Source organism: Chinchilla lanigera, unplaced genomic scaffold, assembly GCF_000276665.1.
Source record: "Chinchilla lanigera isolate Chin_1 unplaced genomic scaffold, ChiLan1.0 scaffold00059, whole genome shotgun sequence".
NCBI lineage: Eukaryota > Metazoa > Chordata > Mammalia > Rodentia > Chinchillidae > Chinchilla > Chinchilla lanigera.
This window is the reverse complement of record NW_004955460.1, coordinates 9,295,308-9,311,019: the sequence shown is the minus strand read 5'-3', so window position 1 is coordinate 9,311,019 and position 15,712 is coordinate 9,295,308. Positions and strand designations below refer to the sequence as shown.

The following is a 15,712-nucleotide window of genomic DNA, read 5'->3' as shown; positions in this document are numbered from 1 at the left end:
TCTCTAAGTTATACACATAGATACACGCAGACACACACACACACACACACACACAGAGCTCTGTGATCCATGCAGTGTTTTGGTGGGGTGCAGGTTAGTGTGAGGTGCCCCGCCCTGATATCTGTCTATAGGTCTTGACACAAAGACTCTGGTCTGTGACTTTGGCTGAAGATTTGACTGTGGCCAGTCGAGCGGCTGGCCAGCTATGACGGGATGCCTGGGAGTGTGGTCCCCAACCCCTCCAGGGGACCGATGGCAGGACACCATCTGCTACAGAGGTCCCATTAGGAACACTAAATTTAGGCTGGTGGTATTCTTCGACTGGGTCGTCACTGTTTTCCCTAACACTGGCCCTCTTGCCTGGAGATGCTACCGAAGTCTTGAATGAATCAGAGGCCTGCAGGACAACTTTCCCACCTCCCCTCCCAGCTGATAACTTGGGTCAAGGCCTTGGGAGATGATTCTGCTAAGGTAGGAGATATAGAGGAAACCAGCATCTGCTACCACACCTTTTAGGGACCAGTTTGGAGCACGTGGTAGAGGGTGTTATTTTTTCTTCCTTTGTTTCTTTTTTTTTTTTTCTTTTGGTGCTTGAGATTGAACCCAAGGCCTTAGCACTGAGCTGTATCCCCTGTCCTATTTTATTTTTTATTTTGAGATGGAGTCACACTAAGTTGTCCAGGCTGGATTCAAACTTATGATCCTCCTGCCTCAGCCTCCCAGAATGCTAGGATTATAGGTGTGCACCACCACACCCGGCTCTTCCTACAAGGACCCCAGTCAGGTTGCACTGGGACTACCCACTGACTTCGTTTCATATGAGTCACCTCTATTCAGGTTCTGTCTCTAAGTATAGTCACGGCCTGAGGTACCACAAGTTAGGGCTTGGACACATGAATTTGTGGGACGTAACTTGGCCTATAACACTAGTGCAATTTGTCTCCTAGTGGTCAGTGGGTCGTTCCCCAGGTCCCCAAACGTACACCTGGAATGAACACTCTTAGCTGGAAGAAGGCAGACACTGCCTTGGCCTGTGTGAGGCAAGGACTCAGCAGCCCCTGAAAAAGGCTGCTTTATCTCAAGGGTGGCAGAAGGTACCGCCACGGGCCACAGGGTCGGTGGGGGCCACTGCATGCCCTTGTGATGACGCACCATTTGCGCCTGTGCAACCCCAGGTGGGCTGTGGTAGGTGACAAAGGCCACTGCGACCTCAGAGGAGCGGAGTCCCCAGTTGGAACTGCTCTGGCGCGAGCCGAGTACAGGAGGGGGCTGCACATCAGCCAGCGCATTCCTTCCACGCCCCAGGACCGGTGAAAACCCATCCACTTGCCCTGGGGCTTGCCCAGGGTTGCTGTCCCCTGCCTCCCACCGCGGTACAGTCGGGAGGGACCTGGGTGGCCGGTGCATCCCAAGAGCTGAGAAGCAGGAAGAGCACGGACCCTGTGCCCTGTGAGACGAATGCAGAAAGATCCCGGGCTGGCTGCGACCCCATGAAGGTTTGGCCTGCCGCAGGGTGGGAGGATCCCTGCGGGGAAAAGACAAGGGACCCTACTGCTTTCTGTCGCTAAGGAAGAAACACGAGCTCTGCAGCCGTCGCTGGACATGGAAGTGGCACTTTCACTTTGGACGATGACCTTGCACATCGGGTGCTGCCTACTTTAGCTGGGGTCCATGTGAGGACTCCGTAGCAGCTCCAGGCTGTGGGACAGGGGTCCTGGCCCTTGAACCGCATGATCTGGCATTGCCTGTGGCAGCAGGGGCACCTGATCCCAATTTTGCTTGTGAGATTCTTGCCCCTCTCCTGTCCGAGGTGCTGGCCAAGACACCCCTCCACCATCAGGACCCTGCTGTGGTCCCAGCCACCCTCTCTTGGCTACGTGTCACCAACACCTGCTTCCATGCCCCATCCTCATGTCCTGCACCCCGCTCCCTCCAGGGGAGGGGAGGGTCCCAGTAAGAAGCACTGTAGGGGACGCCGAGGGTCGCAAGTAGCCTTCGTGCTGCTGCCATGCAGAGAATGCACCATGAGGCCAGAGACCAGAATATCACTGCAGTTCTCTTGGGCAGTGAGTGATTTTAAGTGACTTTTGTTTTCTTCTTTGTTTAACTATTTTCTAAAGTTTATGTAATGAAAGGATTACTTCTCAGATAAGGGAAATCGATAAAAGGTATTATTCTTTAAAATGCCATCGCTAGCTCCCTACTGCCCACGGCCCAACTCTGCACCCTGACGGGCAGCCCAGCCAGCTGAGTTCAGGGGACTCCTCCCGGGCCACCAGGGCTCCACCCATTAGGCCCTAGTGGCTGATATCCAGTCCAGCTGTACCCACCACCCTTGTCCCCCTCCAGGGCCCAGGGGGGCCTCTCTCTCCTTCCCGCATCCAGTGGAACCTCATCTCTCCCCTAGCCGCATGGGCCCAAGGGTGCTGTCCACATGGCTGCTGTGTCTCTTGTGGATCCCCTACACCCTTCCCCGGAATGATCCTTTATGCCCCCTGAATATTCTTTTCTGGGTGACTCTTCTTAGGGTCAGGGTCATGGCTGATATGACCAAGGGCAGGGATAGTGTCGCCAATGTCTCTAGCATGTCTGGTATACAGTGGGCACTCCATAATTGCACACAACTCAGGAGCATCACCTGGGCTCTCTGCTTCCCTGCTCTGCAGGATGGCTGTAGGCGTTCAGCTCACCATGGCCCTGTGTTCAGGTGCCTCACCCAGTTCTCTGCCTCCGTGGGATTCTGTCTGTCCCTGACTTTGAGCTCCCCTTTTGATGTGAAAGCAACAATGCAGCATTCCTGAGACAGTAAATAGCCAGCCCCGTCCCCCTCCTGCCACCCTCCTGGCCACCAGTGTGGGCAGCAGCACCTACACAGGGCAAGTGAGGCTGAGTGACTCACTGTGGCTACACAGTCACAGTGCAGAGCCCACACTCAAGACTCTCGAGGGCCTCAGGGAGCCTCTGCACCCCCAGCCACGAGACAGGCTCTCCCTGGGTCTCAAGTTCCACCCAGTCCTTTCGCATCTGCTGCCTCTTCCTTCCCTCCCTGTGGCTCCCCGTTTCCCAGACCACCCCCCAACCCTCCCAAGAAGCCCCACAGGCTCTCTCCGTCCACTCCCGAGCCCTGTTCCCTGTGCCACTCCAAGCCACTTCCTCCACATCAAGTGTCCTGCCAGGGCCTCTGGGACAGGCTGGGCTGGACAATGCAGGGATAGAGTTATGCACATAGTAGGTGCTTAAGTGTACGTGTCTTTTCCTTTATGCCTTGTGAACCCCACTCTGGCCTCTTTCAAGCAAGAGCACAATGGCATATGGGTCTCTGTCCCCAGACCGGCCAGCATCGGCAAATCTGCGGGCAGATCTGCCCAACCCTGCAGGCTTCAGGGGCTCTGAGCTGCCAGTCCCTGCTGCCAAGGTCCTCCTGCACCTTCCTGCCACTCGCCTCTTCCTTATCCTACCCTAGGCCTCGCTGCCTCCTGGCCTCCTGCCTGGTGCAGCTGTTATCCCAGTACACCCCGGCCTTGTCTGCCTATGGGCCAGAATGGCTGTCCTGAGTCTGCCCGCTCTACCCCCTATAAATAGCCTGTTTTATCTCCTTGGTGAAGGGAAGCAGTGGGCTGAGGCCCGGTCACCTCCTGTCCCGTGACCAGGACTGTCGCCAAGTGGCTGTGTGACCTTGGGCGAGGGAGGCCCTGTGGGCTCATCCCATTGGCCGTGGATCCTGCCTGCTCCCCTGGGCCTGGTTACCTTCAGGCCCTCGACGGGTCCTCCCCTCCCTGGCTGCCCCGGGCACCTCAGTGAGTATGGAGAGCTCGGGGAAGTACAGGGCTGCAGAGTCTTCACAAATGACTCACTTTGGGGAGCTTGGTGGCACAGTGTCACTTGGGCCCGCCTGGGTCTTGAGCCTCTGAGGAGGCCTCACATTCACAGGACACAGATGGGCTGACCTCATGCTGAGGTCAGGTCTGAGCCAGCAGCCTGGAGGAGCAGAGTGGCCCTGACGGCAGCTCTGTGGCCTGGGAGTCCAAGAGCCACAGCCGGAGCCTGTGGCTATGTGGGGTCTCACTTGGTCTGAGGAAGGTCTCCGTAAATCTAGAAGCAGCTCTGTAACAGGGCTGAGTTCTCCATCCTCAAGGGTGCCCTAGACCCCACCCTTGCACTGCCCTTCCATTCCTGGTCAGGCTGGAGGGGCCTGAACACTTTCTCTGACCCCAGAGAAAGCACCTTCCTGCCACTTGAACTGACTTCCATCACTGTGGTTCTGCCCTCAAGTTCCCTGGGTCCTTGGCTGCCCTCAGACCCAGCTCTGGTCCCAGCCTCAAGTCTCACTGGGTTTTTGTTAGAAGCTCAGATCGGGAATGGCCTTCCCTGGATGTGAGGGGCGGTAGCATTCAGTGACTGACCAGGGCCCCTAGGAAGACGAGCGCAGGGGACCCAGCCAGGTAGGGACGGGAGGTTGGCAGATGTGGCCCTGACATCAGGCAGAAGAGCCAACCCCAAGGCCACATAGGAGGAGGCAGCAGGGTGAGACTCTTGGGTACAGAGCCTTGACCCCCCAGGACCTCTGGGGGCTCCCTGGGGTGGGCACAGGGCCCCTCCCTGCAAGCAGGATGAGAGGTGACCATGAGCAATCCGTGCTGCTCCTACATGACTCCCTTCCACAGCAAGGTGGAGGCAGGGCTGTGGGTGACAGTGTGGGGACCGTGGCAGCCAGGCAAGGGGTTGTGAGGGCCACAGGACGGGGTCTCCCCGAGGTGGGGCTCTGGTCACTGCCGCGTCTGCGCAGACTGCCCTGGCTGTCTGAAGCCCACATGCTTGTGCACACAGCAGTACTGCCCGAGCAGGCACACGGCCTCATGGCAGCCTCAACACCAGCCCCTCGCCCGCCCAGAGCTCAGCCCCTTCCCCACCCATCCTTACCAGCTCTCACCTTCAAAGCTGCCGACCCTCTCCCACCCTGTGCATTCCTGCCTACACCCCGCTGTGGTCAGCAGCAGCAAGATCACTCCCAAACTGGACATCAAAGAACCCCCAAGTCTTTTCCCCAAAGCCCGCAGTGAAGACACAGGACAAATTGGCGGATTTTTCTTTGCAGATTTGTTTTTTTTTTTTAGTAGACGGAGTCTTTTTTTTTTTGTTCTTTCTCATTTTACAGCAAACATTGCAAATATAGAAATTTTTTTTTTTCTGTACAACAGAACAACTACAGTGTACAACAGGGACTGGGGGAACACACAGTGCTTCCCATCCACGGTCCCCCCCAGCCACCCCGACCCGTCCACAGGCATAGGCCCCTCTGCAGTTCCACAGGAGGCCACTCAGCTGCCGGCCTCTGCTCGCTCCTGTGCAGTGGCCTCCAGAGGTGGTAAGGAAGAGACGGACCGAACAGAGCATCCACAGAGAACCACAGACTGAGAGATCGTATGAGGGGCCCCGGCAGCCACGCCGGTCATGCCCAGCAACAGGTATTCTATGTCTTTTTTTAAAGAATTTGACTTTTATTATTTTTTTTAAAAAAGAAGAAAATAAGGAGAAGGAGAGGAAGAAGGCAGAGAAGAATCAAAAGAGGAAAGATAATGAAAAAAACCCCCACCCCACCCCCACCCCTAAGACACAGTTTTCCGAAGTCCCTGGCGTATGTGTGTGTGTGTGTGTGTGTATGTGTGTGTGTATGGGGGAATCCGAGTGTGGGTTACATGGGTGTCAGGACATCTACCCATGCCGTTGTCCCCTCCCGCTGTCCCCGCACCCGGCTCCCACCCTGTTACGCACACGCTGTGTTTCACCATGAGTCTCTGAGTTTGAAATAGCTGCGGTGGATCTTGTATCCTTTTTGGTCCAGTGGCATCACGAGTTTCGGGAAGGGCAGGGCCACCACCTCCGTGAGGGCTCAGGACTTGTGCTGGGCGGATACGCCCTTCCAGTAGTCCAGGATGTCGTGCAGATCCTCGTCCTTGGCGAACTGGACCTTCTTGCGCAGGGCATGGCCGGCCGCCATGAACTCCTCGTCATCCTTGGGGCGGCGCCGGCTCAGTCTGAGGCGCTCCCAGATGCTCTGCGAGGCCCTGCAGGGGTACTCGGGGCTGGACGTGTAGCTCAGGTTGTGGTACTGTGGAGACAGCTGGGAGTAGGCAAGGTCGCGGGGCCGCGGCCGGGTCAGCGGCTCCAGGATGGATGCTTTGCGGCCGCCCAGGCCCTCGTGGGCTGGCGGTGGCAGCTGTGGCGCGGGCGGCTCGGCGGCGGGGTGGGAGCCGGGGTAGGAGTGCCGGTGCTCGCCATACTGGCGGCTCTTCTCGGCCTCCGCCCGCAGCACAGCGGCTGCGGGTGTCACAGTGAGGATGGCCTCTGCTGCTGGTGAGCTCTTCTCGATGTACTTGGCTTCAGCGGCTGTGGCTTTGTGCACGCTGGGGGGCTCAGTGCGGAAGGCCCGAGGGCTGCGCGTGGAGCCACTGGATGAGGTGCTGGCCCTCGGGGGCCCGGGGGCCGCCTCCACGCTGTGGTGCCGCTGCAGGCCGTGGCCGAAAGTGTCCTTGTACACAGGTGACAGGAAGCCGTGCTTGGTGGCCAGCGGCTCGGACAGCAGCACCAGCTGGGGCTCGGCCGTGGACACAGGCCCGGACTTGGCACCCTGGAAGGAGGTGGACTCAGACTTGAGCGCATCGATGCAGTTGTTGATGATCTGATTGACCTTGTCCACCTCCTTGGCGATGGTGGAGATCTCGGCCACCGAGCTCTGGCTCTCGGGGCCTGGCCGGCCCAGCTCGCAGTCCCTGCGTTCCGGCTCCCCTGTGCGCACCTCCATGTAGTTCCCCTTGCTGGCCTTGGGCGTTTCTCCGCTCTCTACCAGCTTGTACTGTTCCACCTCGCTGGCTGCGGCTGGCAGGTATGGGATGCGGGTCACGGCCTCAGGGCCCAGCAGCGGGCCCTGCGACAGTGGGGCCAGACCAGGCGCCTCCATCTCGGGTCCGTACTTGAGCTCAATAATGGTCTTCTTGAGGCTGCCGGCCGCCGCAGCTGAGGCTGCCTTCTTGTGCTTCTCCTCCTGGCGCCTCCGCCTCCGCAGGCAGTAGTACACAGCGCCCAGCACCAGCACCATGCCGAAGAGGCAGCCCAGGATGGTCATGATGTAGTGGGTGGCCGTGGAAGGGCTGGGCACTGGCCCAGGCGGGCTGGGGGGCTTGGGCAGGCAGATGGTGAGGCAGGTATGGTTGTGGTGTGTGCCCGAGCTGGTGGATACCACGCAGTAGGTGTAGTTGGTCAGCGTGTACAGGTTGGTCAGGCGGATCTCCTCCTGGGCCTGCGTCAGCCTGGACACTGTGGAGGATTTGCTGTTGTTGTAATGTTCCAGCGTGTACATGCGGTTGAAAGGGCTGGGCAACTGCACTGTGATGGTGGCCGAGTTCTGGGTCAGCTGCTTGACCTTGATGAGGGGACGAGCCTCAGCCTGGGTGGCCAGCGTGGGCAGAGCCACCAGTGGTGTGGTGCCGTCCCCAGAGAAACACTCGTCATCACTGCAGGGTACATCAGCTCGGCTCCCCAAGCTTGGCTCTGGCGGTGGTGGTGGTGGCGGTGAGCGGCCCGGCTGGGAGCGGCCAGGCACCAGACGGGGCACGGCCACCTCTGTGGCATAGGAGTCCTCTGTACAGACGGACTGCAGTTTGCTGAGGATGCTGCGATGGCCATGGCGGCCCTGGCCCAGGAGGAAGTAGCCAGAGTAGATGGGTGGCGACTCACACTGCATGCGGTCGTAGGTCTGCGTGGTGTTGGTGAAGGCGGCCAGCCAGCGCAGGAAGCCCAGCAGCTCACAGGAGCAGTAGAAGGGGTTGCTGTACAGCTCACATACGGAGAGCTTGGTCAGGCCCGAGAAGGTGCCGCTGCTCAGCTGCTGGATTCGGTTCATGGACAGGTCAATGTTGATGATACTGGGACATTCCCAAAAGGCGCTGGCCATGACCACCTCGATGAGGTTGGCCTGCAGGTAGAGGTACTCCAGCTTGCCCAGGCCACGCAGCATGCCCTCCGTGAGGTTGCGCAGCCGGTTGTAGCCCAGCTGCAACACCTGCAGGTTGAACTGGCCCGAGAAGGCACCGTCCTCGATGTAGCCGATCTCGTTCTTGGTGAGGTTGAGGTACGTGAGGTTGCCGAAGCGGCTCAGTGAGGCATACTGCACGCTGCGGATGCGGTTCTCATTCAGCCGCAGGTCCACGATTGTGCTGTTGATCTGCTGCGGGATGGCCTCGTAGGGCGGCTGGTTCTGGCTGCAGATGGCCAGCCACACAAAGCCCTTATCGCCCTCAATCAGCCAGCAGTCGCCACGGGCCAGTCCGCCCACATGCAGCAGGGCGGCTGCTGCCACACACACCCACAGCATGCCCCTCCCACGTGCAGCCATCGGGACTGCCCTGGTGGGACACCCCGCTCAGCCTGCCTGGGGGGGAACTGGGTGGGGAGCTGTGCAGCAGCCCCCAGAGGGATGGAGGGGTGGGATGGGATGCCACCTGCACACTCAGAGGTGCGCTGTCCCAGGCTGCATGGCTGAAGGGCACAAGTGCTGGGAGGGAGGCGCCCCTCTCACAGCCGGCCGCCCCTTGTCTCCCACTCTAGTCCTGCGGCGGCCACGGCTTCCTTCCCCATGGGCCCGCAGGTCCTGTGGCAGCTCCGCTGGTGCTGCTGCTCCAAAGTCGTCCCTGCTGCAAGACAAAAGAGAAGAAAGACAGTGGTCACGGGAAGCCACCTCCAGAGGTCATTGGCTGAATGTTACCGGTCCTAGCCAGCTGTGTTCCTCAGCACAGAGGTGGCTGAAGAAAGGCCAGGATAGTCCTCCAAGACCTCCTTCAGTCTCTGGCCTCGGTTTCCTCATCTGTAAAGTGGGTGTGATGCCATGTGCACAGCTGGGCTCAAAGGCACAGTGACCATGTGGAATCAAGTCTTGCACGGCCAATTTTACATTCTGCATGATCCTGGTCAGGTGAGGAAACTGAGGCCCAGAGAGGAGACAAAAGTCAGCCAACCAAGACGGGCTGCATCTGGCCTGGCGATATGTCTGGGTGATGGTGATAACCACGGTGCTCTCTGCCTGGGACTGAGGACAGCATTTCTCCCCCCAGAAGGGCTCAGCCTCAGCATCCTTGGCAGCCTGCAGGGGGCGCCTGAGCCCTAGCTGGGTCCCAGGCTGAGGGGCCTTTCCACCCGACTCAGGACCAGGCTTGGCCTGAGAGTTCTCCTACCATGTGGTTCCCAAGTCATCCTCACTCTGGGCCTCAGTTTCCCAAATGAACCAGCCAGGTGGTCTCTGAGGCTGTCCACCGCCTCCCTGGTGCTGAGGATGTGGAGCTGTCCCGGCTCCACTTGGTGGATTCAGGCAGCACAGCCAGGAAGGGACAGCGGCTCTGCCATGAGGTCCCAGCACCACCGTCCTTGCTGGTCAGTACGGACACCTCGGCAGCCCTGCAGACTGGGTTGTTCCCTGCATCCCTGCTGGTGCCTGCAAGAGGCAGGGCCGAGCCTCGTCCCAGCCCCAGGGCAGGGAGCAGCGCCATGTGGTTGCGCAGACAGGGCCAGACCCCCTGCACAGAGAGGGCCTCGGGTACCCCACCCTGTGTTTTCCCTCAGGAGGAGAAATGGGTGTGTGTTTGCTTGTTAATTTCTGGATTTACAGCCGCCCTCTGTCCCTGCTCTGTGGCCTGGCGGGCAGCCAGCCGAGTGTATTTCACCGATATTGACGTCTGCAACTAGTCTGCACTGAGGCAGTTCAAATTAGGAGAAAAAATATAATGATGTGAAATGGATTTTCCCCTCTTTGGAAACTTCATAAAGAACAATTTTGATCTGGCTCTTGGGAAGAGTCTGTTCTGATTTAAAGAGAGGGGTGAAGTCCGAGGAGGTGGGGGCTCCACAGGTGGGGGGGTTGACCTGGGGCTGGGCCTCAATCCACTAACAGGCGCTGTCAGCCGAGGCGGGAGAGCAAGCACCATGGGCTTGTGACGTGAAATTCACCATCACAGGGCAGCTCTGTGACTCCCGGGTGGTGGTGCTCATCTCCGCGCGTCACCGAGATGCAGTGTGGGCACCTGCACCCAGTCCCTCCCTCCCTCCCCTCAGGGCCCAGGAGCCTGTGGCTTGTGTCCCCAGGGCTTCCTGAGAGCCCAGGCCCAGGCAGAGGTCTGGGAATGCGGGGCCGACAGCCTCCAGAAGGGGGTGCTGGGAGCCACAGGCCCCTCTAGGAAACTTGGCGCCTCTGCAGGGCGATGGTAATCACCCTTAATCTCTCGCTCAAAATAACCCAAAGTCAAGTTAAGGAGGATTACAGGCCTGAGAGCCCTTATCAGAGGCGCTGCGGCGTCTCCCGCTACACTCATCACTCCAGGCCGGGTGGCACCTGTGGGTTTGCACACGCGTGTTCCTGTATGTACAGAAGCTTGCCTACGGGTGGGGCGGCACACATGTCTACCTATGCACGTTGGACACACACATGAACATGGCCTGCAAGATCCATCAGGTACCGCACTGGGGCTCGCCCTTCCTGCCTGGTCCTCCAGGACCCCCCAGCTCCGGTACTGGAAACAGCAGGAGGCCGGGCCTAGTGAAGGAGCTGGTGTCCCACACCCAGAGTCTCCCTCCTCCCCATCCGGGCCCCAACCCGAGTCTCCCGGGTGGAGGGAGCAGCAGGGGGTGGACAATCCAGCGGTCAGCAGCCTCTAATGAGGGCGGCTCTGCTGTCACCTCTGTGGCCCCAAGCTTCTTGCTCCACACTCCACACCTCACTTCACGGATGGCGAAACAGGCCCAGAGAGAAGGCCCTGCCCAAGGTCACAGTGACTCGGCCCACCTGCTCCTGCGAAGTGGGCGGGGAAGAAAGGGTAGGCGCCTCCCGTAGTCTGATGGCCAGAGGCAGAGGCAAGGGCCCGACGGCAATATCTGCACAGTGAACAGGCCAGATCTCCTTGGCACACAGAGTCTTTCCTGCAGGCTTAATCACTCATAAGTCACTCAGTCCCCTGGCCTCTCCCCTCACTGTGCTTGGTTATTCACTCATCAAACCATGGCTGCCAGAGCAATGTGCTGGGCCAGCTGGCCGCAGGGTAGGCGTGCAGACTCCAGGGGGCCCGGCTGTCCTTGCCCCTTCCCCCACACCCCCTCAGTGCCCTTGTTCCATGCAACTGACTGCGGTCCCGCATCTCCGACCTTGATGTGCCCCTCAGCCCCGCCAGGGTGTGGAGCCCAAGGGTGGGTATAGGGGCCAGGCCCCCTACAGGTTGCCAGGCCAGCAAGTGTCAACATCTCACAGACAGGACCGCTCCAGGGGACAAGTGAAGACCCCTGACCCACAAGATGTGGGAAGTAGAAAGCTCCCTGTCAACAAGGGTATTCAAACTAGAGCTAGGAGCTGAGGGCAGGGCCACTTGTGCTGGGTGGAGGGGCCAGGATGGCACATCCCCACGAGCATGGGAACCAGCTGGCCTCTTCAAGGAACCACGTGGGGCTGCACACACGTCTGCCTTCGCACGTCATGCGCACGTGCCAAGACCGCCCACTCAGTGGAGGGGCTGCTCCAAGAGACCCTGGGCTAAGAGGCCTTTGACTGTCCTAAGGCCTGGGTGAGTGGGGACAGACGTCTCAGCCCCCAGAGTGGGGCCAGTGCCCCACAGACCACAGGGATGCTCCACACCAGTGTGGACGCCCTAAAGTATGGGGCCAAGGAGCTGGCTAGGCTCCCCGCTTGCCAGCAGGCATGGACATCCTGGCTCCCAAAGGTGGATCTCCAGGCACCCTTACCCTAACCCGGAAGGACTAACGGTCCCTGGGGGAGAGGAGGTGGGCAGAGCTGGGGAGGTGCCACACAATCTCAGGAGGGCTCATGGGGAAGGAAGACAGGGAAGCACAAAGGCCGGCACTCCTGAAGGCCCCTCCCCAGGATGGGCTGTCCAGGGTGGGACTGTGGTGGGCCATGCCAGATGGACACTGTGCTGCAGGAACTGCTGGGCCAGGATGGCAGGGTCCTGAGGACAGGAGAGGAGCCCAACTGTAGCCCAGCCATCACCCCACCTGCCTCTGCTCCTTCTCCCTGGCTTTACAGGTCCTCTGGAGGGTTGGTGACCACAGGGGAGACACAGAGCCCCGGGGTCCGAGCCTGGGCAGTACCGTGGGGCTTCCCCAATCCCTGCCTCCCCAGGCCTCAGTGTCCCTGCCTCAGTTTCCCAGAAATTATTGAACCAGGTGCCCTGTGGTGAGGGGTCTGGGGCTTTGTGGCTACCTGGTCAGAGTGCTGCAGAGGCCTCCTGACCACACGTGTGGGCACACACAGACTCCCATGCCCAGAGAGCACTGCTGCCACCCTGGGGATGACGGGACAGTGCGGTCACATCCGCCCTGCAGCCTGTCGCCGCTAATGAAATAAAGAAATAAGGTGGTTCCAGGCTTTTAAACTTCTTATGACCAGATTTGCATAATGGTGGCTCTGGGCTGGGACAGAGCACTTCTGTCTAAAAATATTGTCCCTCTCCTTGATCATGCAGCCAGACAGAAGCCGGGGCTGGCCTGGGGCCGGACCAGGGATGGCCCAAGGATTTACTGATGGACTGGATCTCCTTCCACCTCCGGCAGAGACGCGGGCCAAGGGCCAGGCACAGGGAGGCAGAGATAGTGGAAAGTTATAGATCGATAACTTCCCTGTTCCAATGTTTAGCCGATAGATCACGGTTACTGCTAATGTTTGCCTGCCTCTGCAGCACGGCTGCAGCCAGCACTGTCTCCCCCAGCTCTGCTGACAGCTCACGGCCGACAGGCAAGTCAGGGAGGGCGGGGACCTCAGCCCACAAGGCCTGACAGCCAAGCCTGGTACCAGCCAAGAGCAACTGAGGCCAGGCCACCCAACTGCATCAAGAATCACAAGACTAGTGTAGGCCTGAACATGAATGTCTGCTTTGGCAAGCTCTCTCTGGCTGTGTGACCTTGGGCAAGTCACTCAGCCCGCCTGAGCCCGGCTTTCCTCATCCTCATCCGTCCGTCAAATGCAGGTACTACGAGAAGGGTTACTGAAGGATTGCGGCATCTTGCCTGGAACAAGGCGCTTTCCTGCGGAAGCACCTCTCCAGTTCCCCTACCTGCCCGTGGGCTTCCGTGGTGGGGCGGGAGGAGCACAGCAGGCACGGAAGGAGGACGGGGCAGGCTGGCTGGTGTGCACAGCCAGCAGGGCTTTCTTCAGTTCAGCTGCCCGCCCTGCAGCCCACTCGGAGAGGTTGTGCGGGATGCCCAGGCCTCTGGGGCCTCACACCAGCTTCCTGCGCCTTCCTCCTGTGTCCGAGGGAGAGAGGCTGGCTCCAGCGGCTAGGCATCCAGGAGGCTGAGTCAGCAGGCCTGGCTCCTTTTGACTTGGCCGCAGGGTCGGGGCTGGCTGGGCCTGGACCTCAGCCAGCCCTGACCTTCTGGGAGGACCAGCTGGGGGAGGGCACAGGGAGCCATAGTCGGCACCACATCCCTCTTTCAAGGACTCAGAGCTCACCAGGGACAGTCAAAGGACACATGGGGAAGGTGCTGGATGACCTTGGGGCTGAGAATAGGAACTCTAAGTGTGCAAGCAGACAGAGGGACCCTCTTGTTTCCTTCATGACCTGCATGTATTAAGTACCTACTGGATACCAAAACCCTCATCTGTCTAAGCAGTGGAATGTCAGTTACCTCTGTTAGACAGCTGGAGGGCAGGGGGGCGGGTGTCACTCAGAAAGTGAAAACTGGCCACAAAATCCACCAAGCTGTTTGTTAAAAAGCAGATTCCTAGCTGGGCACAGTGGCACACACCTGTCATCCCAGCACTCTGGGAGGCTGAGGCAGGAAAATCGCAATTTCAAGCCAGGCCTGGGTAATTTAGAGACCTTGTCTCAAAATAAAAAGGGCCAGGATGTAGCTCAGCACCAAGGCCCTGGTTCCATCCCCCAAACTGGAGGGGGGTGGATAAGTAGATTCCTGCCTTACCTCAAAGCTTCAGAAGGCGCCCCAGATGGTGGAAGGCGGCCCTACCTCTCGCACCCCCTGGCCCTGGGGCAGGAAAGGCTCTGGGCCCCGTGCTCCATCCCCTTCCCTCCGGGCCTGGCACAGCCAGGCTGCTCTGAAGTTAATTAGGGACCGAACATTTAATGGTCTGCTATGCTTCCACTGGGCATCTTTTTAAATTAAAAAACATGATGTATGGCACCAATGGAGGAAGAAATCACTTTGGAACGGCTCCCCGCTCAGGCGCCAGCAGGGACGCCGGGCGGGGGAGCTTGGCTAGCCCCTGGAGACCAGGGACACATGTGACCCTCTCCAGGAACACAGGTCCAGCCCATTCCACGGAAAGCGTGTCACCCCAGCCAGGCACGGGTCTAGGTGTCCCAAGAATGCGTGGCACCTGGCCCATCACACCCTTCTAACCCTGGCAGCCAGGAAGTTCTATCTTTAGTCTGACCTGAATCTCTGCAGCTGCTGTGAGCAATGGCTGGGGTGAGACCGACGGCAGAGATCTGCTATTCTCTTCCTTGTAGTGCCGTGGCCTCCAGGAGCCCCTGAGTTCCCGGAAGCCCTTTCTGATTACCCAGAGCTTGAGGATTCTGTCCCTGTTCTGAACCCTGATCGCAGCCCTGTGGGAGGGCAGGACCTCATCGTAGGCGGCCACATGGCCCTGCTGACTCGGTGGATGGCTCCCATGACACAGGTAGTGACTGCTCTCCAGTTAGGCCCTTGCATGCGTGTCCTACCTCCTGTCTCCATCACGACCCCCAAATCAGCACATACGTCCTGGCTGCTGCTAATTGTACTAAAGATTTAGAGCATGGTTTCTGAGCGGAGATTATAAAGGGGTAATTAGACGTTACATTAATAAGGGAAATAAAATCCCCAGGAAGGTAGGTGTAGTAGTGCATGTTTGTAATCCCAGCGCCCTAGGAGGCTGAGACAGAAGGATTGCAAGTTGGAGCCCAGCCTGAGCAATTTAAGAGACAGTGAGATCTTGTCTCAAAATTTAAAAAAAAAAAAAAAAAAAAATTAAAGGCTGGGAATGCAGCTCAGTGTGAAGGACTTGGGTTTAATCACCAGTTCCAAAAACAAACACCACCAGCGAGGTCCAGTGTTAAGTTACCCCAATATAAACATGGCGGCCAGCCCCACCTGGAGGAGGAAGGAGACCAGGCAGAGATGCCCAGCATTTGTCCCCTGAGCAACTCAGTGTCCCTGCTTTCAGAGATGGGGTTCTCCCGTTTGTCACCTGAAAACTGTCACCACACTGCGGTGGAGATGCCTCATCCTTCCAGACGGCTGTGAGGGTGCTGGCTACTCCTGTGACCTGCAGGAGGCGTCCCCAGTCCCCTCCCACACAGCCAGGCCATGTCCACCCCGACGGTTGCCCATAAGGGCTGCTGCTGGGGTTGTTTTTGGCTGCTAAGGCACTGGATAATGAGTGTGCCTGTCCCTTGGCTGTCACATGGCCCTTTCCAAAAGGGTCCTCAGCCTGGTCCCCATGTGGCACCAGCAGCCATTTGGGGAAGAGGCCTGAGACCTCACTTTTCGCTGTCTATCACCAGCCGCAGGGGTTCTGCCTGCACCCGCTTCAACCTCCGTGCAGCCCAGGGACCTCGGTGCTGGTCAGCCACCACCTGTCTAGTGCCTCCGAGCACTGAATTCTCTCGCTGAACACTTGACCACCTGGAGCCACTTTCTCCAATCCAAATCGATTTTCTCC

The 15,712-nt window shown here is 58.9% G+C and overlaps 1 protein-coding gene across 3 annotated transcripts in view; it reads right to left on the bottom strand.

Moving 5' to 3' along the window:
- Window positions 1-5,124: 5,124 nt before the first annotated feature.
- Elfn1 (extracellular leucine-rich repeat and fibronectin type III domain containing 1) overlaps window positions 5,125-15,712 on the bottom strand; it is a 55,374-nt gene continuing 44,786 nt past the window's right edge. For 2 of the 3 annotated variants that reach the window (XM_005397816.2, XM_005397815.2), the window contains exon 2: window positions 5,125-8,690. In XM_005397816.2, coding sequence (XP_005397873.1) covers window positions 5,891-8,392 — 2,502 coding nt within the window. In that variant the 5' untranslated portion in view covers window positions 8,393-8,690 and the 3' untranslated portion in view covers window positions 5,125-5,890. Of the gene's footprint in view, window positions 8,691-13,103; window positions 13,230-15,712 lie in introns of those variants that run through there. The other variant, XM_013521103.1, reaches the window with a different exon arrangement.